We start from the raw sequence: 22,804 nt of genomic DNA, 5'->3' as shown, positions 1-22,804 counted from the left end.
TCAAAAGCATCATGGTGTGTACTAAAGAACAAGTGAATCTAGTGTCTCCTAGTCTAGTTTCTCCTGGTCCTTAGTGGTTCACTCACAGCCACCTACTCATATTGGCCATTTATTCATTATTGAGACAGGAACAGCCATAGCATTACTTCTGTTCCCAAATCCCCACATGCAAAAGAAAGTTTAACCTTCCTAATTGTTCATGGGACTGGTTGGGATAGTAGGTAAGTAATCATACTTGATGTATCTCCTCATAGGCTTGATATATGCTAAGGCAAATATATACACATTGAACATTCTAAATAACATATACCTGAAAAGCTGGGAGAATTGTGGTGGAAGAAAACCCTAGTACCTTGCAGGAATGGGGCAGAAGTTTCTGAGTCATGAGAAGGGGTAACATGTTCCCTTAATCTCAGCACCTGGAAAACATACAGGCAGCTCTCTGCTGGTTGGAGGCCAGGCAGGTCTCTGCTGTTTGGAGGCCAGCCTGAGCTGTACAGCAAGTTCCACAGCAGACATAATGAGACTCTGTCTCAGAAAGGAAGGAAAAAAAAAATAGGCCAGGAAAGAGAAAACAAACAAACAAACAACAACAACAACAACAAAAACAGCCAGAGGCATCTACTAATAAAAAGCACATTGGGGCTGCAGAGGCCATTCAGTGGTTAAGAGCACAGGTGCATGTGCTACTCTTGTGGCTTACCAAGTGCCTCTAACTCCAGCTTTAGGGGATTCTATATCCTTTCTGGCATCTGTGGTACCTGCGCTCTTGTGCTCATACCCAAGCCCCAGACACATAAATACATATAATTAAATAAATAGTTCTGAGGTAGCCACAGCACAGGCAGCATAATTTGGAGGAAGGGAAAGGTTTGCTATTTCGAGAATGAATTGACTAAGAGACTGGAGAATAGTGAGTTTGGAAAACTTAGACACTACTGAAAGTGGTCATAAAGCTTGTCATATCCAGGGTGGACAGTGGAATGAACCATGTACTCCTTGAGTAACCTGACAGGCACACTGGCACGTGAGAGAGAAAGAGAAGAGAGTGGGCGCCCTATGACAGTGTGAGAGTGAATACTTCTAAAATACAAAGGAACATGCACCGATCGATGAAAAACAAACAAACCATTAGGAGAATAGGAAGAGTACACACAGGAGATGACAGGAGCTCAGTGGTGCTGACAATTATTGGACTTTCCCAACTGTTATAGGAAGCAATCCAGGGACATTTATGAAATTTAAAATAAATAAATAGTCTCAGGCATGTATCGCTTGGGGTAGTGCAGACTCCACCGCGTGATGGAATTTTACGGAAATATTACATTTCTGGTAGATTGCATTCCATTTCAGACTAGATTATATGGTCTTTGATGATAGCTTCCTGTGACTCTATTTCTTAGCAATTTCTTTATCTTCCAACTTCTAATGAAGATTGAGCACACCTGCTGAGAAGGATGTATGTTTCCAAATTGATTATGGGAAGAAATTGATGGGAGGTGGTCAGGAAGGACTGAGGAAGAAGCAATGCTACCATTATGCAAGTGTGATTCATTTCAAAGTTTTGAGGGAAGCTGTTAAACAAGTGGGCAAAACATTGACATTGATGTTGTAGATGCCTGTATTATTCTGAGGGGATCTCATTATAAGTGTGTGTGTGTGTGTGTGTGTGTGTGTACCAGCACATGTGTGAAAATATGTATGCATACATGGATGAGAGACAGGCTTAGACTAACCTAACTCACTACATAGTTCAGGATGTCCTTTAAGTCATAATCCTGCCTCAATCTCCTTAGTACTGGGATTACAAGGACTGAATGCTTTTGAGTAAGACTTATGTTTAGGAATTGCAAGATGGCTCATTGGGTAATTGCCAACTGTGTAAGAATGATAATCTGAGTTTAATCCCTAGAAGCCATGAACTGAATTAAAGGGAAAGAAAGAATTGAGTTCATAAGGCTGTCCTTTGACTTCCATATGTGTGCTGTGGCATGCACACAACAACACATACGTTTATGCACACATGCACACAAATTCAATATTAGTAAACAAAGCTTTTTAGGAAGTCATATTTTTACCTCTACAAATTCATAACCTCCCATTTTCCATACTACCTAACAAGAAGAGGAAAACTGGAAGAATTGGGATCAATATGCATTAAGGCAAACATCACACTATCTTTTCTATACTCTCTAATAACACATTGCTTACTTAGTCTCAGTGTCTGAAGTCACTCGGTTAGTCAAAGTCTGCCAAGTTAGCAGTGTTCATTTCATCATTTGGGGTCCTTGTTTACTGCCTCAGCAAGTAACAGTAATTCAGAGGGCTATGAATAAAGAGCTGATAACTAACCATGAGTCCTGTTTATCAATTCGGCAGAGCAGTTGTGGAAGTTTTGAGTCCTTCTCAGTCCTGTTGCTGCTTGGATGAAAGCTCTAAAGCAGACCCTCCCCAAATAAACTCCTTCAACTGCTGGGCAGGGAAAAGGTCACACAAACAGTAGTGGAGCACGTCAGTTTCCAAGCCCAGCAGCCTGGATTGCCATCAAAATGGGTTACATTTCAAAAGCAAAGTAAGGGGGCCTGTGTATTGAAACATAGAAGATTGTCTTTCTCACTAAGTTCTTCTTTCTTTCTTTATAACAAAGTAGTTTCTCTACCTATGACACCCAGAAAGGCATGGATCAGGAAAGCATTGTGAGTCTCACACAACACCAAGGGATCATCCCAAGGCCTGGAGTCAGGAGTGTGTGCAGAACCTGGTTATAGGTAGATGGGGCAACACGATTCCAGCTAGAGCATGAAGCACTGTGCATGCCAGCACACATGCATGGATACGAGTATCGTGACCTCTCTGTGCATGCAAGCACACACGCATGGATGCGGATATTGTGACCTCTCTCAGAGCCCTGACCAAAGTTGATAGCTGACTTTTTGTTTCACACAATTGAAAACTCCATGGACTATTTCCCCAAATGTCAGATATGCTTTATATAAATAGGTAATGTTAGCAAAAGCCTCTGAACTTCTTCTCAAACAGTATCCTTAGTAGATATTTCTGATGCTACGTAATTATTAACTGATGCTCAGTGCAGATCCAATGATGCTTGATTCACTGTAAAATTCGAATTTATTTTCCTATTTTACTAAGCAAACAACTATTGCCTTTCCTAGTTATTGCTAACGAGGCTCTCTGCTGTGTTCTATGTACGTATTATCGGATTTATTCCCCACAAGCCATAGCTCTGTGGCTATGGGTATTAAAGGGAAAGAAACAGTTTCAAAAAGCTTAGGTAATTTAGACTTCCTGAGCCTAAATCTGTGATTATTACTCTTTCTTCTGTTTAATGCATCTACACTCATGATTGCAGAGTAATCTGTTGTCATTTTCTACTTGAGCACTGCGTTACCTGTAACAGCGCAGAACAGCAGGCACCTGCCCTAAGTGGCTGTGTGTTTTCATCTCTCCCAGTCACATTCCTCTTCACCTCTTGTAATCTAGCTATTGTTTGCCGCTGCAATTCTGCATCTCTACCAAATCGCCCATATACAATGCAGAGTGAGCAAGATAATACTGGATTAAGCATTAATTTCTAATAAAGCAGTGGTGAGCAGCTCATTACCCCTGTCTAACACTTCTTTCTCAGAATGTGATGGTGACACTTGAATTTTATGTCATCAAGGGTCATTTTGAGGTTCAAAGCAGACAGGACAGCCATTGATCAGCTGCTGTGAAATGACCAAAGGTCTTGATACAAGCATGATGAACTAATTATTTTCTCCATGTCTAAATTACAAAAGCAATTGATCCAGTAGCTGTCCCAACAATTAGACAATCTGTAGTATAGACCATCTTCCATGGCTCATTTGGCTGAATCAGGGATGACCAGAAACATTGTCTCTGAGGGGCAGTTGTGTTTGAACACGTCTCTTTCAAGAAGAGAGGCCTTGTAAAGTCAGGTGACAAAAACGGTCGGTCATCTATATCATAGCCATGTTGTTTGGATCATTAACTGTGCCAAAGCTCGTGGAGAGTTTCTGTTTATCTGAGAACCTCCTATCTTTAATGGATCAGTGCTCTCTGGCTGCTATTGTTGGAGTGAATTACATTTCTCCGCCTTCCCAATTTCTATTATGATAGTTTATGTTTTTAGGTATCATGAAAGCAATCATCTAAGACTATTCTTTGGTAGTAGCTGATGTGCTTTATTCTCTTAGAACTCTTTCGATTAGGCTTCAGAGTTTCTTTTAGAAACTTACTCTTCTTTCCCCTCCTCTGAAATTCTACTATGTGATCTGGGTGAAATCTAGGCAGGAGTTGCTGCTGTGACTGTGTTCTGAGTCTGAGGTGCCCTACATCCTGCCTGGGGTGTCAGCAGAGCATCCTTCGAAGCCCCAGACTTTCTGATAGTGAGATAGAGAGCAGGTCTCCTGGTTTAGAATGAGGTCCGTTCACCTTGGGGGAGCATCTTTATATATCCTGGTAATGAGCTAATGTCGTCTCAGATTTCTCTGTCTACTGCTAGACTTCAGAAGCACTTTCCAGAAACCATATGCTAAAGTGCCAGCTGCTAATGTTTCCTTTAGGTTGGGGCAGTGGATTTGTTCCTGCTGAATTTATGATTTACGTCTTCTTTCTAGTACTAATAATAGATATTTTTCTATCAAGGTTTGTGCGTAGTAGGCTATACTGAGTCCTCCATAGTCTTGGTCTTACTGTTATCAGCACGTTAATGTTATTATATTTAATAATATATTTTGAAGGTGCTAGAAGTCAGGTGCACAGGTTCAATGATCTGATTTTGATTGCACATAAGAGGGATGAAATTGGGCTTGAACTCAGATACCCAGACTTCCCAAGTTCACTCAATAAAGCAAAAGGTTTTAGTATTTCCAGATGTAATCAATTCATATTTGTCTTTCTTCTTTTAAAGGAACAAACAAAAAGTTTATTATTATTTTTGAATGTGTTTAATTGTTGTACTGATATCTTTAACACATTTTTTTTTAACTTGGACAATTTATTAAGGCCTTTCTTGTTTTGTTACCACTTCCAGGCTCAGGCCTGTGTGATTGTGTGATTGAGTGATTGAGTGTGGTTGAGTGAGGATCTAATGAGGATGGTAGTGACCGCTTTACCTTGTCAGTGTGTGGAGATGAGACCTGAGAGCTGCTGCCAAATGTAACATTTGCTGCTCTTTGGAACCTATGAGCTGATGACAGGGAAGCATATTGACTCTTCACGGAGGCATCACACCCCGTGGAGTGGAATTCCGAATATAACAAAATACCCCTCGTAGCATCTGAGGACATGGAATTAGTAAGATACCAAGAAAACACCACAGGAAACCAACTTTGTTATCAAAACAGGGATTTGTCACCAATTACAATAGAACACAGCTTCATTCTTTCAAGGCTTTCCATTTTCACGAGAGATAGACTATATTGTTCTGAATACATTTCATTTCTCCTTTCATGGTTGGTGAATTTTTAGAGTATGGGACACATGGCATGTCTCCTTTCAAAGAACAATGGGACATGTGCTGAACTTCAGAAAGACTTTATGGCATTTTAGATTTTTTAATAAAGTCAAGATAGGAAAGTTGATCACGGACATATATAGGCTCCTTAAAAAGTATTCTGTGGCCCTTAATGGATGGGTCTTGTTTCGTATAGTAAGACTCTGTTTCAGCATATATTGTTTGCATAATATATATTCAGATATAGTGTGTGTGTATATATTTTCAAATTTAACCAAATGTGGCAAGATAGTGCCTATGTTAATTATACAAGCAGCCAATTATCTTTTCGTTGAGACTTTTCTCTTTTGACAATGGCTCATATAATACTCGTTGGCTTGACTTTGTTATGTAATTGAGGTTGATCTTGACTGTCAGATTCCCCTGCCTCTACCTCCTGAGTGCTAGGGTCAGAGATGTGAACTACCATAGCGTGATAGCACATCTTTGCACTGTTAGGAGTTGAACCCAGGGCCTCATGCTAAGTAAGTACTCTTGTCAACTGAGCTATATTTTCAACCCCAGATGAAACATTTTAATAGAGTCCATTTTCTCTAATATGAAAAGGACTGTGCCCTTTCTCTTCAGATGCAATCTGTACAGCAGATTCAGGAGTCTCTCTGTGGAGCAGAATAAGGCATTTGCTTACAACCGGATACCTCTTATTACTCTTGTATTCATCACAGTTACTCATTAAACTCCAAGTACGTGTCTGAAACCTACCGGGGCAATGTGTGTTATCAACCTCACAACAATGCTCTTCATCTCATTCACTCATACAGATTGAGAAAGTGGGCATTAAAAATACCGAACAACCTTCACCAAGGTAGGAAGGGTGCATGTCAACAGAGCTCTGCTTGTTTCCAAAGTCCGGATCCTAGCGTGTCCTTATAACTAAAACATCCCGTTTCATATCACAAACTTTAAAAATGCTGTTTAAGTACTTAATACAATATAGCCAAAATCCATCTGTGTCATTATAGTTAAATACAAAATCCAAACATTACAGAAAGATTAATAAAGGTTCATGTTGGGGACTAAGAGAACAAACCAAAGACCTTTTTGAATTTTGTTTACCCCCTGCCCCAGCCCCTGGTCTCCCAGTGTTAGTGCAGCTGTCATCTCCTAGCCTAAAGACTGGAATCTGTTTCCTGGTGGAAAACATGTCACTGTCTCTTCCATTAAGAATTCATCCAGTTGGGTAGGGCTATACCTAGCCATGGGACCATCCACTGCCATATTGCCTGCCACGATAAAGAAATGGGAGGAATATTTGTCTTTCGAATGACATTATATACTTTTCCTTCCCAGAATTCCATTTCTGTCCTCAGATAAGCCACTGTTTGGTTGGAGGCTTCACCCCAGCCCCTGGCATCCATTCTAAAATGTTTGAGTGGAACTTTTCATTCCAGGCCCCTTTCCCTGGGTGTTGCCGAAGTCCAGACTCCACCTCCGAAAAAATCTGCCAATTGGTAACCCCTCCCCAGGGAGAGTCAAGACCCCTTCCACAGGGTACTTAAACTGCCCCTCCAGAGCCCCAACCTGTGGTCGGCCTGGTTCTCATTTCCTCTCTCTGTGTTTTCTAGGAGGGCCACCCGGGAGCACCGGCATCCATTAAACTTTGGCTTTTTCTAATTTAGTTTGATTTGGTCTGATTTGCATTACTGGATTGGCAGAGAGGTTTATCAGGAAGAAAAATCTTCACAGCCACCTCTGGAGCTGCTGTTGTGTGGGGTGATTTAAGCTTACCGGCTTTTCTTAAGCCCCCTTCTTTTCTGACTCCTTCAGATGTTGGCAGAACTTACTTAGGTTTTGCATGGTACTTTTGGTATTTGGGAGTTTCTCTTCTTTTCTCTGAAGCTCCACCAACCACTCCAAGCCCTTCTTTCCTTGTGGCTGACGGAAATTCAGTTTCTTCTTCCTCATCTCTGTCTCCCTCTTTCAGGAACCTTGCCTGTCCTTGGCTTCTTTTTTCAACTCTAATAAAATTATCCCTGAGGGTGGTTCTTCTACGAATGTGACAGAGAACCTGAGAGGGGACTCTAATTTCTCTGGTAACATGTCTATCGCAAATTGGTGCTGCCAAACCCGAACAATTTAACTGAAGCTTTCTAACATTGCTTTTCATGGAACACTTGTAATTCTAAATACTTTTTGTCTGGTTGCTTGATATGTAAATATTTTTAAAGCTTCTCTCCAGTTTTAAGCCCCTTCTCTTTAACTGAAAGACTGAGAACCATCCCTTTGTAATGTCAGCATCAAGGCAGATAATGCCCTCATTCTCCAGTTTTCTCCTGGGAAGGGAGGAGCCAGCCCCATGCTTTTAGGCTTTAACCTTGCTGAGGAGAAAACAGTCATCCTTTTTTTTTAAAAATATCTTCTCTTAAAAACTCTGCCTTCTTGCCCCACCCCATGATTTCTAACCCCATTCTCTTGCAACAGTAATTTGAAATAAGTTTTCTTTGCAGTTTAGCTTTCTTCAATGTAAATTTTCGTTCCAGCTGGTAAGTTTAGAAAAGTAAGGATGCTAGAAGGTGGGGATGTAGCTCAGGGGTAGAGCAGTTGCCAATGTCAGAGGGCTGCAGTCTGGTCCCCACCAGGGAAGGAAGGAAGAGTAGGAAAAGCAGGAGGACTGGAGGGGAAAAGGAAGGGGAAAGGGAAGGAGATTAAGAACGACATACGTGTCTTTCCTCTTTTTTGACCATATTCTATAAACTTTATCCTAGTATTCTAGAGAATTAAATTTATATATGGCACAAAACCCAAGAAAGTCAAGCAAGCAAACCAACAATGAAGTCCCAAGCCAGAATACTGTATGCTGATAGCATTCATCCAACTTCAGCCACCTACGTACAAGGTGACGGGGCCTCCATGCAGACCAAGCCCCGGGGAACTGAGGAGATGCTCTTCCCCAAAATGGAACATTCATTATGTTATCTTTCTGACTGTAGCTCTGAATCCTCCATTTCAAGAGCGTTGTGTTGGCTATTAGACTCACTTTTGAATAATTACATAATAAATAACCCAAATTTAAATGAGGAACAAAATTATCTTCTAATCAGTCTCAAAAATATAGTCTAATAAATGATATATTCCTTTAAATGGTTGAGATTACTTATTTAATGAAAAGATGAAGCTTGTTCAATATACATATTTTTATTCCTAATGGTTAATGGGATCCGTTCAATAGAAATCCTTTGATCTTTTCTCAAAATAGCACACTGGAAAACCACTCAAAATTGCATAGTAATTGTAGCAAATTTTCTCTAATGAATAGTAATACATGTGAAGGACCTTTTGCCATCAAATTTAAATTTATTCCAGCAAATTATTTAAATGAATGTCTTAAAAGCTAATTCTATATTTGTGAGATTCCTAAATTTTAGAGGAACAATCTGCATTTCAAGAAACCAAAAACCCATTTTCTCTCAAGTGAAATTGTGAGAGCTGCAGTATTACTCCACTAGCAATTTCTGTGACAGTTTCATTAAAATGAGAAATAGAATAATGTTTGTAAGGACTAAAAGCAATGATAAGCGTAGGATCTATCTTCACTAAATCTAAAAGATATTTGTAATCCGTCATTACTTATATACCTGAGCCCTGAAGCATGAAATGTAGCTGATGTCCAAGAAAAGTATGTTTACAGTATCTGGGCTGACAACAGCAAACCTCCATTGCCTCAGACAAACCAGAAACCAGAAGAGATCACACACACACACACACACACACACACACACACGGCGAGAGAGCACACACATACAGATAGATGAAGACTAATCTTGTTATTTAAGGGGCTTTTCTTTTTTTCTAGTGCAACAATGGTTTACTTAGTCAAAAAGTCTTCCACTTAATCAGCTATTTATCCTTAAATACAAAGAGATTTGACATGCTATCCTCACCATTGTAGATATAAGAGGATTTTCTAACTACGTTGAAGGAAGGAGGAAGCTATTTTTTTTCTTTTTTTTTTTTTTTTTTTTTTTTTGTGAGGGAGGATAAATTAATTTATTCACCAGGAAACTTCCACACCAAAAATAAAAGGTCATTATTTTCATTGAATGTCTTAACTATCAGCATGGAAATCGCACTTTCCCAATTTCTTCAAGGGTATGCAGAAAGTTCTGTTCAAGAGAGGGAACATCAGAGAGATGGATGGGTACCATCTGAGAATGTAGGTGAGTGCAGTGTTGACTTTCCCTCAGTTTACTAAGCAAATGCAGAATAAATGGTGTCAGAGAAACCTGGTTCACAAATGCTTAGTTTGTAAAAGAGACACAGGAATATGTATACTTACATACCTATAGTATAATAAAAATAGTAATTACAGGGACCACTCAAAAACATATATTAGAACAAGCCACATACTTCCCGCCCATTATCCGGCCTTTCCAAAAAGCATGTCTTGACTAAGGGAAAAGCACAGTAGGTGCAAGTGATTTTCTGCTTGTTTGTTTCAAAGGAAGCCCACATTGAAGGTCACCCATCTGTCAGTGTTCATGCATCATAAAAAGGGCAGTTTTGGACAGTGATGGCCTGTGACCAGTGTGGGGGTGATGCTCCTAACTTTGGAGATGGGATTCAGTTAGCTCTCCTGCATCGCCTGCGGTATTCTAAAACCTCACTGTACCAGTGTGGAGCTATCATCCAATTCTGAACAGGACAGTGTGGCTAGAATCAACTGTAATTGAGTTCCATGTGTTCCCACCCAGGGGGTTGTCCCTGATCTAGTTTCAACATGCTCTCTTCCCAGCAAGGAGCCTGAGTGGTTTCATCAGTTGCCCATCAATTTTCAGGCAAAAAAAGTAACAGCATTATGTAAAGGGGAAAAAATAGCTTGGATATTACGTTTATAGAAATGAATTGGAGAAGAAAAGAAAAGCTGCCATTTGTGCTCGAGTTTATTCGAGTCATTGCAGTAATTACCTTAAACACATTCACTTCGATGCTGGAGATGCCTCTTAAAAGATGGGTGATATTTTAATGTCTGAAATGAAGGACTTGAAAATTAGAAGAAAAAGAATTTTAAACGGTACAGGATGTAGGGTATCTTATAAAATAGGACGAAAAATAGTCCTAGAGACAGGAATCAAGGTATACATTGTGTTTTTTCTCCCAGAGTTCCCAGGGGAGTGGATTCACATAATGAATTGGTAATATCTGAACAATGATGAAATTAATAACTAAATACACAACTCCCCCGTAGAGTCACACAGCAATTCAAATTTATCCAACACTTAATAAAAGGTATAATTTGCTAGTGTTCAAGAAGAGGCTTGCTTTCCATGTCTGTTTTTTTCAGTATCTTTACAAAGGAAGGCATCTAGATATGAAAGGTTATACAGTTTCAGTGAAAAACTTCTTTTTTGAAGATGTGTATGTGACAAAGGGGTAGTGGTCTGTGTGATTAGAAAACTTTCGTACATAATTATTCAGGTAGAGGAAACTACACAGAAAAAGTGCTTGGTAGCTGATTGTGGACTTGAGACATAGCTGTTTTCACTAGCTTAGGGAATTACTGACGGATGTTGGACACAATTGCAGTCTCTAAATATCTACCTCCGCCTGTTAGTATCCAAAGGCCTGGGTTCCCAAAGTTTGAATTGCTTATATGTGAAACAATTTTTACCTAGATATGTCTCACAATAACCAATGTGTAGGGATAGCAAACACAAATTTTACCAATGTTATCTTATGTTAAAATTAAGACAATGGGAAAAGAGACACGAGGAAATGATACAGTTATCAACAAAACCTGTAGAAGCAGAATCTCAAAAGGAAACAATATTCAGACAGATTCAAACAAGATCAAGATAACAGACTGCCTTCCTTAAATAATAACTGGAAAGAAGAAAAATTATATAAATTGAAAATTTTAATTAATGCTATTATAGAAGTTATATCATCTGGCTAAGGGCAGAATATTACACGAAACATTAAAGAAGAAACGGAAAGGGAATCAGACAGTTGAATGGGAAAGTCTTTCTTAATGTTGTAAACGCAATAGAAAAAAAAATTAGAAAATGCAATATAAAAAGAGAAGCCTTTGACGGAATACTACAGTCAGTAGGACAGGGAAGGCCATGAGAACAGCTGATAGTCAGTGATCTCACATATCTCACAGAATCTGCTTTAAAGTACCTATGTACTCTAACAAGAATTGATGAGCAGAAAAATAAGGAGCAACAGAGGAAACAATGCAAGATAGAAAGTTAAATAAACCAGGCTCACGCAAGCAAGACCATGCAAGTGACAGCAAGGGAGTTGGCTCCGTTGGGTAAAAAAAGTTTGCTGTGCATGCATGAGGATCTCGGGTCAAATCCCTAGCACCCATTCCTAGTACCCACGTTAAAAAGGGGGTTCCAAACACTGGATGTATGATTTACACCTTTAATCTCAGGATTCCCAAGATAGAGGCAGACTGTGAGTTCTAGAACACCCTGGTCTACACAAGCTCCAGACCAGCCAGGGTTATATATATAGTCAGACCCTGCTTCAGAAGAAAACAATAATAAATAAAATTATGAAATGGCCTTGAATATCTGTATCTCAATGCTGGGGGGACAGAGACAAGCAGATCCCAGAAACTCTTAACCAGCCAGGCTAGACTATATGTACTGCAAGCTCCAGGTTCGATGTGAGACTCTGTCTCAATGGAATAAGGCAGAGAATGACAAAGCATGGAGCTCTGGCTTCCACGGGCACACACTGACAGACAGACACACACACATGGTTTTTATTGAATAGAATAGTAGTTCTGCAACTTGTATTTTGGGCAGCAGACAGTGTATTAGAAAAGCATATAAAAAAGAAAAGAAAAGCATATAAATTTACATACTTATATAAATCAGTGCTCCTTGGAGAGATGCATTCTTACAGGTTCCTGCTTCACCCTGCCATTTTATGATATGCTACACAATGGCAAGTTAGGAGTAGATAGGTACCCCAGGTTCTTTAGATAATCATTAAATTCATGAAGAAGAGAGGACAGCAAGACAATCTGGAACACAGCTATTGACAAGATGCTATGTGCTTCTTGTTGTTTTAGACATTTAACAAAATAGCACATGTCAAGTGAATGAAAGAAGGAAGAAGAGCTGGAGGATGGCACAGTGTTGAAGAATAACATGTACTGCTCTTGCAAAGGACCCATATTTAATACATGGCATTCACACAATAAGCTTCAGGGGCATCTGATGTCTCTGGTGTCTCTGAACACCTGCATTTCCGTTCACAAATTCACAATCAGAAACACACACACATGCACATTTTTTAAAATTAAACACAAAGAAGGGAAAAATGAAAGGTTATCATCCTCTTTCCAGTACTCCATCTTTTTTTCTCTTTGTGTTCCTAGATCTACTGTACCCACAAAAATCAGAGACCATAGAGTAGTTGCTAGGGATTGTTTAATAGGACCTGTAAGCAGGGCTAGAGTAATTGGAGCATTTTGCTCAAGAAGAAGACAAAGTGACAATTTGAAGTGCAATTAAAGTCCTCACACTGGATTTACTTGGTACTTAAGGCAAGGGCTCTGTCTAAAGAGGATGATCGCCAGTACTAGATAGAAGAGGGATGCAGCCCGAGGAAAACCAGCAAGTGCTACCATTAGTCAGCACTTAGGCAGCTCTCATTCCCACTGAAATAATGTGTAAAAGCTGAGGAAGACAGCCGTCTTCAAAATGATAAAAACAAAAATCAAACTCTTACAAACACACAAAATTCAGTTTGTTATTGGAGTAATGGAAGATTCAGCGGTGAGATAAATGACAATTGTGATGATGATGATGATGATGACGACCTGCACTGTTTAATCAGCATAGAACACTGAAAAAAATCATTAAAATAATGGCAAGGTCTTAATTTTGCAGCCCATGATAATGGCCCAGTGGTACAACCACGAGAAACTGATAGAGATCAAGGAATTAGAATTGAGTAAATGGTCACCAGAGAGGGAAGAGTTACATGTGTCGGACTATTTTGGGGCCTAAAGTCCTATGGGAGGTGACTTGCTGAGAAGGAGGATTGAAGCAGCCCAGACAATCTCCAGAAACAGCTCCAGCTGAGAAAGGACTGGGTCACACCCCACTTTACTGGCAGCTAGTCCTGTGAACCTGCATATGGTAGTGACCACAGTGTAAGTGGTACTCAAAAGGAGGTACAGCCTATGTATCCCTAAACATTTCATATTTAAAAATTAGAGTGGACTAACTTTCAAATGGCATATATGTCTTTACAAAAATACAAACTAATTATTTTATTGAGACAAATTTTCCTGGAGTTCTAGGTAAGATCTATGAAAGTCATGAGCTAGCAGACAGTGGACAGATTACAACTCCTGCAGTCATTTCATTAACACACACTAGGAGTTCGAAAGAGAACTACTGGCCATGCATCTAGCATTGTAAATATTTGGTGGGGAGCACAGACTGTGATTCAGTCCATTTTAGGGTCCACTGTCTCCGTTTAACAGCATAAGGGCTGCATAGACACAAAGGTACATTATCCTCACCCCGTGAGATGCAAACACGTCTCTAAGAAAAACTAGGCTTCACCTGTGAGTAAAACACAGCTTGGGCTTTAGGGAAACACAGCAAGGTTCAAAGCTTTCTCTGTTAAACCCATGAAGGGTGGTTCCTGCTGTTTTGCTATCATTAAAATGTGCCAACTTCCAAAATTCAAAAATATATCTCTTAAGATAGCTTTCTGGCGGACTGAATTATGGGAATGTTTTTTAGTACAAAGGCCAAATGATTTTTCACAATTCACTTAACAATTTTAGCTTTCCTGTTGTATGACAGATGACCATAGGGAAAGTTCATTCTAAACAACATAAAAAAAAAAAAAATGCCTGTGGGAACTGCTGGAAGGTGAACAGTAAATAGCCCATTTGTGCAACTCCCCTCTCTCCTGTTTTTTTTTTTTTTGTTAATTTTTATTTATTTATTAAAGATTTCTGATTCTTCCCTGCCACTGCCTCCCATTTCCCTCCCCCTTCCCCTCCCCCAATCAAGTCCCCCTCCCTCCCTCGTTAGCCCAAAGAGCAATCAAGTTTCCCTGCCCTGTGGGACGTCCAAGGACCACCCACCTCCATCCAGGCCTAGTAGGGTGAGCATCCAAACTGCCTAGGCTCCCACAAACCCATTGCCAGGCCGGCGGTGGTGGCGCACACCTTTAATCCCAGCACTCAGGAGGCAGAGGCAGGCGGATCTCTGTGAGTTCGAGACCAGCCTGGTCTACAGAGCTAGTTCCAGGACAGGCTCCAAAACCACAGAGAAACCCTGTCTCGAAAAAAAAAATGCCATTGTTCTTGAGTTCTCAGTAGTGCTCAGCCTGCTTTCTTACAGAACCCAGAACCACCAGCCCAGAGATGGCACCACCCGCAATGTGAGTACTCTCCTGTTTTTTCAAAAGTATCTGTTCTTAGTTGTTTGGGTTTACAACATTTTTAAAGTGAGAAAATTTATGCAACTAAAAAGTAAAAGAGTATTGGATAAAACTTTTGTTTGGCATTGTTTGGTTGATTTATAATTTTGAGACAGAGTCTCTTACAGTCCAGTCTGGACTTCACCTCGCTATGCAGTACAGGATAGCTTTGAAATCCTCATTCTCCTGCCTTTGCCTTCCAAATTACCAGCAAATACCTCCCCATGTCCAACTAAAAACTCACTGAAGAGTAAACCCTTTTACAATGCGGTAGCCCAAGGTAGGGCTTGATATACAAGAGCGCTTCTCTTCTAAGGAATATAACATGCAACAAAGAAAGGCAAAAAAGTAAGAAAAAAATTGACTAACCTAACCCACCTGAGCTCGGCTCACAGGGGTCAATATCCTCATCATCGCTGGGACACTCGGCTGAGGCCACAAGGATATCATCTGAGGTCTGCAAAGGAATCACAGTAGGCAGGTTAATTTAAAGTGTCATAAGAGATAGTCTCTGTCTCATTTACAAGTTCAACACAGTTGTGTTTACATTACAGACTGAGAAGCTAAATTCATTATTTTCCTTCCATGGACATGAGACACAGAGCTTACACTCACAAACACGTTTAAGACCTCTCATGGAAATATCTCCATGTACAACAGGTCTTGATTACAACTTATTGACATGTGGACACGGAAATGGTGATCTGTAACTAGTAGACACCTGACGATCCAGCTATGATGAGACACTACATACGGGAGCACGCAGATGTTTAAAATATCCTGGCAGAAACAGACAATTTGAGACTGATTATAGCCCGGGAGAGCTACAATATATGCATCAGTAGGCTTTATGCGTACTTGTGCTTGGCTTCTTGAAGCAGAACAGCCATAGCGCTTGATAAATTTGTGAACAGGTAGTTCAATAAATCATTGAGATGTTGTTGCTTGTCATCATTGGGAAACACAGATTAGATAGAAAATTACATGTATTTTTAGATGCAAAATGAAGCAAATATAGTTCATTTAATATATCTTTAAAATTTTATACTCAAATATCATTTTTTACAATGTTCCGACAGTAGGTGCTGTTTTCTCATTGTGCTTTCCATCACCAAGGTTTCATAGTAAATAAAACGTGTGTGCAGAATTGGCTGGGAAACGGTGACCATTTCCTCCGTGACATTATAGTTGCTTCGCTGCACTTACAGCCAAAAAAGATAACTGTCGCTGTAATAAAAACCAGAGTGTGTAAATCCTAGCAGTTAGGAACATAATCAACACACTGGCAAGCATCAAAGGTTGCTCTTTACTGCCACTTACGTGCAGTAATAAACTCAGAGGAGTTACTGCATGGAATTTGTGAAGGTTTACATCAGATTGGGCTGATGCTAAGGTAAAACAGATCAAATCCATGGGGCAAATCACATTTGCAGAATGTTCAGGAGATTTCGGCGACTCAGAAGATGCTTGAGAGCAAACCGATGTCGTCATTTAACGGGAACTGGACTAACACAGCATGAGCTAAAGTCATTAGGAGTCACAGTATTGTCAGAGATAAAGATTTAAAATCAATTTTAGGAAAACTGGAGACAAGGAGGGAGGGACTTCAATGCCTAATAAGGTTTAAAAATCTTTCAAACCCAGAGTCTTTTGTCCATAAAGCAGATTCTTTTCCCTTGTTGGTTCTTTGCAATATACCTTGAAATCAAAACAAGTCTTCAAGCAGAATGTGGGCACGGGTTCATTTTGTTGTGCTCTTAATTCTTAAGAGTTTCTGGATTAATGCACTCCCCACCCCCATGTTATTTTAAAGAAAGAATTTCAAAATACCAGATTTTATGGAAGCATAGTTGTTCACAGAGAAAGGCATCAGGCAGTGGTGTGAACAGCATTTTATCTCTCATTGACATGAATTTCACCAAAGACCCGTTGGGCTTTTAGCACAAGTTCATCTTGCCGAATAGCACCCATATGGGTGATATGGTATCGTGAGACTGAATTAGGCATCCTTCTGTGCAATTAATCCACTATATCCCAGAGTAGAGAGTGGGCTTTTTCCTAGGGCCAACATTTAGCAGGAAGCTCTCATCTTTACTCAGAATGAGAATTCTTTCAATATAATCAAAATTAAATTAATAATCGCAGTTACAAGAAAAGTTTACATTTTTATGAGGAATGTTAAATGTATCCATGCAACCAATAACTGTCTCTATTGCAATGCTCTTGATAAGGGGAGGAAGAAATGAACATATTCTTTAGATCAGTTGTTCTCATCCCAATAGTGATATTGCTTCTACATCTCCTCCTGCATCTGGAGGGACATTTGGTGATATCTGGAGATATATGAGGTTGTAACTGCTGGGATATTGGTGCTGGGCTGTTACAATGGGTATCTATTCATTAGAAAACTTGGGGTGCTGTGAAATGGTCTAATATACACTTTATGACTCATTCAGCAAGAATTATCAAAAGTGCTAAAATTAGGGAACCCTGCTATTAAAATATAATCATTGACTATACTTTATTTTTCTTATCTGAATAAAATGAGTGTAATATACATTGATTTTAAGAAACAAACCCACACATGGGAAGCACTTATAATATGATTCCATTGTGTTAATAAAATTTTCAACATTATCAACACAATTTTAATAGTTCATAAAGATGGAACTGTTTTAATTAAATCACTTTGAACTATATTTATAAGTAGTATAGTTTCAAATTTTTAAGGAAAAATTATACATACAAATTATTTTCAAATGGGAGATTCATGTTAGCAAATATATTAAAATTTGAGAGTTATGTTCGGTAATATTTAAGCTTCTGTCTATAGTCTCAGTTCAAATCGTTACTTAAGCAAACAAGTATAAATTAGGAGGATTGCTTATGAAAATGACTTCATGACTACCTATGTACAGGTCGTTAGACACTGTTCTATGCAGGCTAGTTGCTTAGGTAATTTAGGTAATTTCTTAGGTAATTTAGCTATTTTCTTTAGGGATAATTCCATTTTTTAAACAGAAAATGTTGTAATTGTCTCAGTGTCACTTTTCATAAAACACTCTACGTACAATCCAAAGTCATATAATAGTATCTCGTGGAGCTCCCTTACAGTAAAATAAATCACCAGACAAATATGCCTCCTTTATAAAAATAGATTTTTAGGTTTCAATGTACTGCTATAGTGCATGTATATTCTTGATTGTTTATATAAAAATAGATATATAATATATACATATCATTAAAAACTTAAAACAGGTGATCCTTTGGTGAGTGGAATTCTTGAATTAATAGATTCTTCTACTGAAATCTCCATGGTATGAAAATTCAGGAAGCAGCTCAAGGAAGGAGAGAAAAACCCCTCAAGTTTCATTCAGGAGGTTTATTTAAACAAACAGTTTTCTAGCCAAAGTGGTGTAATTGAAATTTAGTTCACTATGCTTTGAGCTCCCTCTCTGTAACTAACTTACTGTTGAGAGTGTGGTATTAAAAACCTCAGATCTGTCACATTAATCAATTCTGTTCTTTAGTAGTCTTTTGCTTGATGTTTATAACCTTTTTCAGAGTCAACCCACTGTAAGAGCCAGAAGAGCTACCTAGCGAAAGTCCTAGCTTATGCAGCAGTAGCAGTCCATTTAGATAAATGCCCTAACTGTGCATTTAACCACTCACAGGTCACAGGTCAAAGAGTCATGCTGACGCTCCCTCATAGTGAGATGGCTGTGTCTGAGCATGGCAAACTTCTATTGCTTTTTCAAAAGTCCACAAAAACTAGGCCTCCATACCTTTAGTCAGAGCAACATGGAAAGAATGTGAGAAATAATCAAAACCTAATCTATCATGTTCTGCACGTGAACACATATGTATAGGACTAGGGGGAAATGTAGTCAGGAGCCACGAGCCCAGTTTACCTAAAAGTTAAGGGCACCAGGGGAGACTACTTGATGGTTTACAAACTATAAGGACACTGACTCTCCTTTTCACAGGGAGTTTTCCTCACCCCATCATTTGCAGTATATATGCTACTTGACTTACCCCCCTTCCCCCCCCCAAAAAAAAAGAAAACCCACATAGGTCAAATGCGTTTGTGGTTAAAAAGCTAGATGGTGAGTGAATGAACAGGTTTGGCATCTCTGCTAAAAAGAACAATATTTTTAGATGTCATGTTCATGGTGCGAGTTAATGCGGAGTGCTGGTCCATGTCAGTAAAGACACGTACATGAAACGCCAACCAGAACAATAAACATGCTTGTGAGAAAAAGGAAAAATTCCAAGTGTGTAGTCCAGATACCTTATTGATTCCTAAACTTGAATCTAAACGCTCTTTCCAAACTGCAATAGTTTATTCTTCTGTATATCATACATATATACACATATACACATGCATCTACATAAACCTAAAATGTAAATGGAAGAGCTGCTGCTATTTGTGTCATAGAAGTACTTGCTAAAACAACAACGACAACCAGAACCTACCCATGTGCATATTCATTTACCCAGTTTGAATATGGGAACTTCGCCATTCATGAATATTTAGGACAAAGCTTACACACCTCTGAAAATAGCCAGCTTTCCCATTTCTTTAATGTTCTTTTCCAATTGATACCCGAGGCAATTACAAAAAACTGACCACAAATCATCTCTCTGCCTGGGGTGAAGACAGACTTGAAAGCTATTCAATTTTCCCCAAGAATTTTTCAGCTGCTTAAAATGTAGGCGATGATTTCAGAACAGTCAAAGTGGGACTGAGTAGCAAGGCCCCAGCATGGTGAGGAGACTTACTCACATTACCACTTGACACTAGTGGTCTTGACAGGCAGAACTCAGGCAGTGTGGACACATGTGCATAACATTGCAGCCAGAGCATTGTTGGGAAGAGAAAACAACATTGGACTCCTGCCTAATAAACAGGTATCACCATTTCAGCTAATTTTATAATGCGATAAAACCTTCAAGGAAGAAAGGAGGTGTAAGAAAATTTGAAACTAAATTATTGCTTTTAAATAAAACGACACATCTCTTTTATTATTTCCTTGAACTACTGTTGGCTTTTCTTCTCATATTGTATTTCCAGTTTTAGTGAAAGAATATTTGGAGGACCAGAACGGTATCTCAAAATATATATTTCTCAATTATCAGAATTTGGGGGTGTAAGACCTTCACATCTTACTGGTAGTGAAACACAGGTGAAGGAAGAGAAACTAGAGAATGGTAATCCAATGTCCCCGTTTTATTTGTTTTGATTGTTGACAATTCACTTTTTGAAGCAATTTACGTTTTTTCCAAATTAAATGCTGACAGATGTTTACAAATGTAAATTGAGGCTTTTGATGGTGTTAAAATGAATCTCTAGCCCCATTATTGAGAATGAATGGACTAATTAGTCACACAGGTTAAACCGAAAATCCTTTTTGGTAATGAGGCCAAAACATAATTTATTACTGTAGCATGCCAGCGGTGGATAGCTTCAGTCAACAGAATTCTAAAATCCTTGATTTCACTGTGGGCATGTAACATGACAAGAAACAAAACAAGTACTGAGTATTCACAGATTTTCTTATACTGAGACAGACTTTAGTAATCATTCATATAAGCTTTTCATATTATGTAAGGAATCTGGAACCAGAAAAATACTAAAACATAACCACAATTATATGTCTCATTAATGAGAGTATCTTTACCTCCAGTAAAAGGTAATTATCTCTTACTCCAGACACCTATCCATTCAACCACACATCCATGCACACATGTATCCACCCTCTCCAAGCCATTGATTTAAAGGAGCTTACAAAGATGCATGATAAAAGTAATTTAAAACAAGTGAAAATATGGCAGAGGGAGAAATATCCCAGTATGAAAAAGAAATCACTACAATCATTAAAAAAAAAAGAGTTACATATACCAGGATACACATAAGCAGCTGTTTTATTCTTTGGGAGGGGATCAAGCAGAAAAAACAAACACACTAAGGGGAGAAAAATATAAACTCTAGACTTCTACTTTTGAAAGTCCTATTATAAAAATCTTTATCTCAGCACATGTGTTGTTTTATTTTTTACTTCTATGTTTTAAAATTTTAATTTTCCCATTTTATGAAAATAAGTTGTTTGTCTGTATGAATGCATATATTATCAAATGTGTGCTTGATTCCCATGGAGGGCAGAAGAAAGCCTTAGAGCTGGAGTTACAGGCAATTGTGAGCTGTCCCTTTGGTACTGGCAATTTCCCTGAGTCCTCTTGAAGAGCAGAATGTGCCCATTGAGGTGGTTCTGTAATCCCTATTGTTTTTAAGTAAATCCAGAAAATTATTTATTTACTTGTTCTAATCTTGCAGTTTAATGTTTTTCTAAGAACTCTTTGAACATAAACATGTAACCAAATTCTTGGCACAGAGGGCAAAAAAGTGAATTATTGAATCTTTACTGTCTTTTAATCTACTTGAATAGCAATACCAACATATACTATTTTTCCCACTAAACCTTTAATGAAAATTCATTCAACTTCCAAAGTTTTTCTTACTTACTCCTGTCTTCATAACATAATTGCTAATGTGATATTTTTTTTGTTTCTCAATCATCACTAGAAATCTGTCAAGTTATCCTTTATTGCATCCTTGGTTTAAACAAAAGGAACTGATGGCTTATAAGTAGTGCTAGTTTTTCTTTAACATACTCTAGACATGAGTTATTGGAACAGCAAGTGTTAGGGATACGGCTAGAAACAATGATTGCTTACTAGAAAGTTCTCATTCTGATTTTATTGGAATTTATCAGTTGAATATAAATACGGTCATCAGTCACGATCCCCAAATATGTCTGTATTTGAAAAAAAAATCTAACCAAAGAAAATCATTGGTCAGTGATGGAGAGTAGGCATTATCTATCCCAGATATCATAATGGTGTTTTGTTTGCTACCAGGAGAATCCATCTTTCACTGGTTCTAGCTGTACTGACGTGCTCAGCTTCTAACTCGACTATTTCACTCTCATGGTCCACACTGTCTTATCAATGTGTAGTGAGGATCTGGCAGTGCTAAAGCACCTACATTTACTATCTACGAGTTTGACCAGTGTTGCCCAGATCTTAGTTCAAAATCCAAGTCTCATTTCTGGTCTCATAAATAATGTCCATTGTCTTGAATTACTTTGTGTATTCTAAGCACATGTATTTGTATATTTGCACATGCACATGCTCATACACACAAATTTATTATACACCTATATTATATGTATGAATATGGCTACAGATCTAAGTATTTATATACAGGAATCATAATAATTCACCTATCTAATCAAATATGATTGCTAATGCCTGTAACTCCAGCACTGGGTAGGCTGAGGCTTGAGACATTCTAAAATGGCTTAGGCTGTCTCAAAGAAACAAAACTAACAAAGTGTAAGTAAAAATAATATGAATAGTTTCCCTATCACACAATTATGTGTGGGAATCAAATTTGATGTACAAAAATATTTTGGAAACCAGAGGAGCACTCACAATCCTGTCTTTATATGCTTGTGGTGCCTATTCTTTTCTTTTCTTTTTTTTTTTTTTCTTTCCGAGACAGGGTTTCACTATGGCTTTGGAGCCTGTCCTGGAACTAGCTCTGTAGACCAGGCTGGTCTCGAACTCACAGAGATCTGCCTGCCTCTGCCTCCCGAGTGCTGGGATTAAAGGCGTGTGCCACCACCGCCCGGCTTGTGGTGCCTATTCTTTGCTGTCAACTTGATTATACCTGGAATTAGCTAATTTTTTTTTACAATTAATAAAACGCTGTCTTTGCTTCTTGCATGAGGGTAAGGACGATCCTGTGGAGTGTTGAAGATGACAGCTAAGCATACACTTTATTGGATACATTCCAGC

General features: G+C 38.7%; 1 protein-coding gene across 6 annotated transcripts in view; it reads right to left on the bottom strand.

Moving 5' to 3' along the window:
• The window catches only part of Nrxn1 (neurexin 1), a 1,063,094-nt gene that overhangs the window by 12,411 nt on the left and 1,027,879 nt on the right, over positions 1-22,804 (bottom strand). For 3 of the 6 annotated variants that reach the window (XM_050146062.1, XM_050146065.1, XM_050146067.1), the window contains one exon: positions 15,323-15,401. In XM_050146062.1, the coding sequence (XP_050002019.1) occupies positions 15,323-15,401 (79 nt within the window). Of the gene's footprint in view, positions 1-15,313; positions 15,402-22,804 lie in introns of all 6 variants that reach the window. The other 3 variants (XM_050146063.1, XM_050146064.1, XM_050146066.1) reach the window with 1 other exon arrangement.

Source organism: Alexandromys fortis, unplaced genomic scaffold (assembly GCF_014885135.2).
Source record: "Alexandromys fortis isolate MF-2015 unplaced genomic scaffold, M_Fortis_MF-2015_v1.1 scaffold_42, whole genome shotgun sequence".
NCBI classification, from domain to species: Eukaryota; Metazoa; Chordata; class Mammalia; order Rodentia; family Cricetidae; genus Alexandromys; species Alexandromys fortis.
The sequence above is the reverse complement of the archived record's forward strand: the minus strand, read 5'-3'. Positions and strand labels throughout refer to the sequence as shown.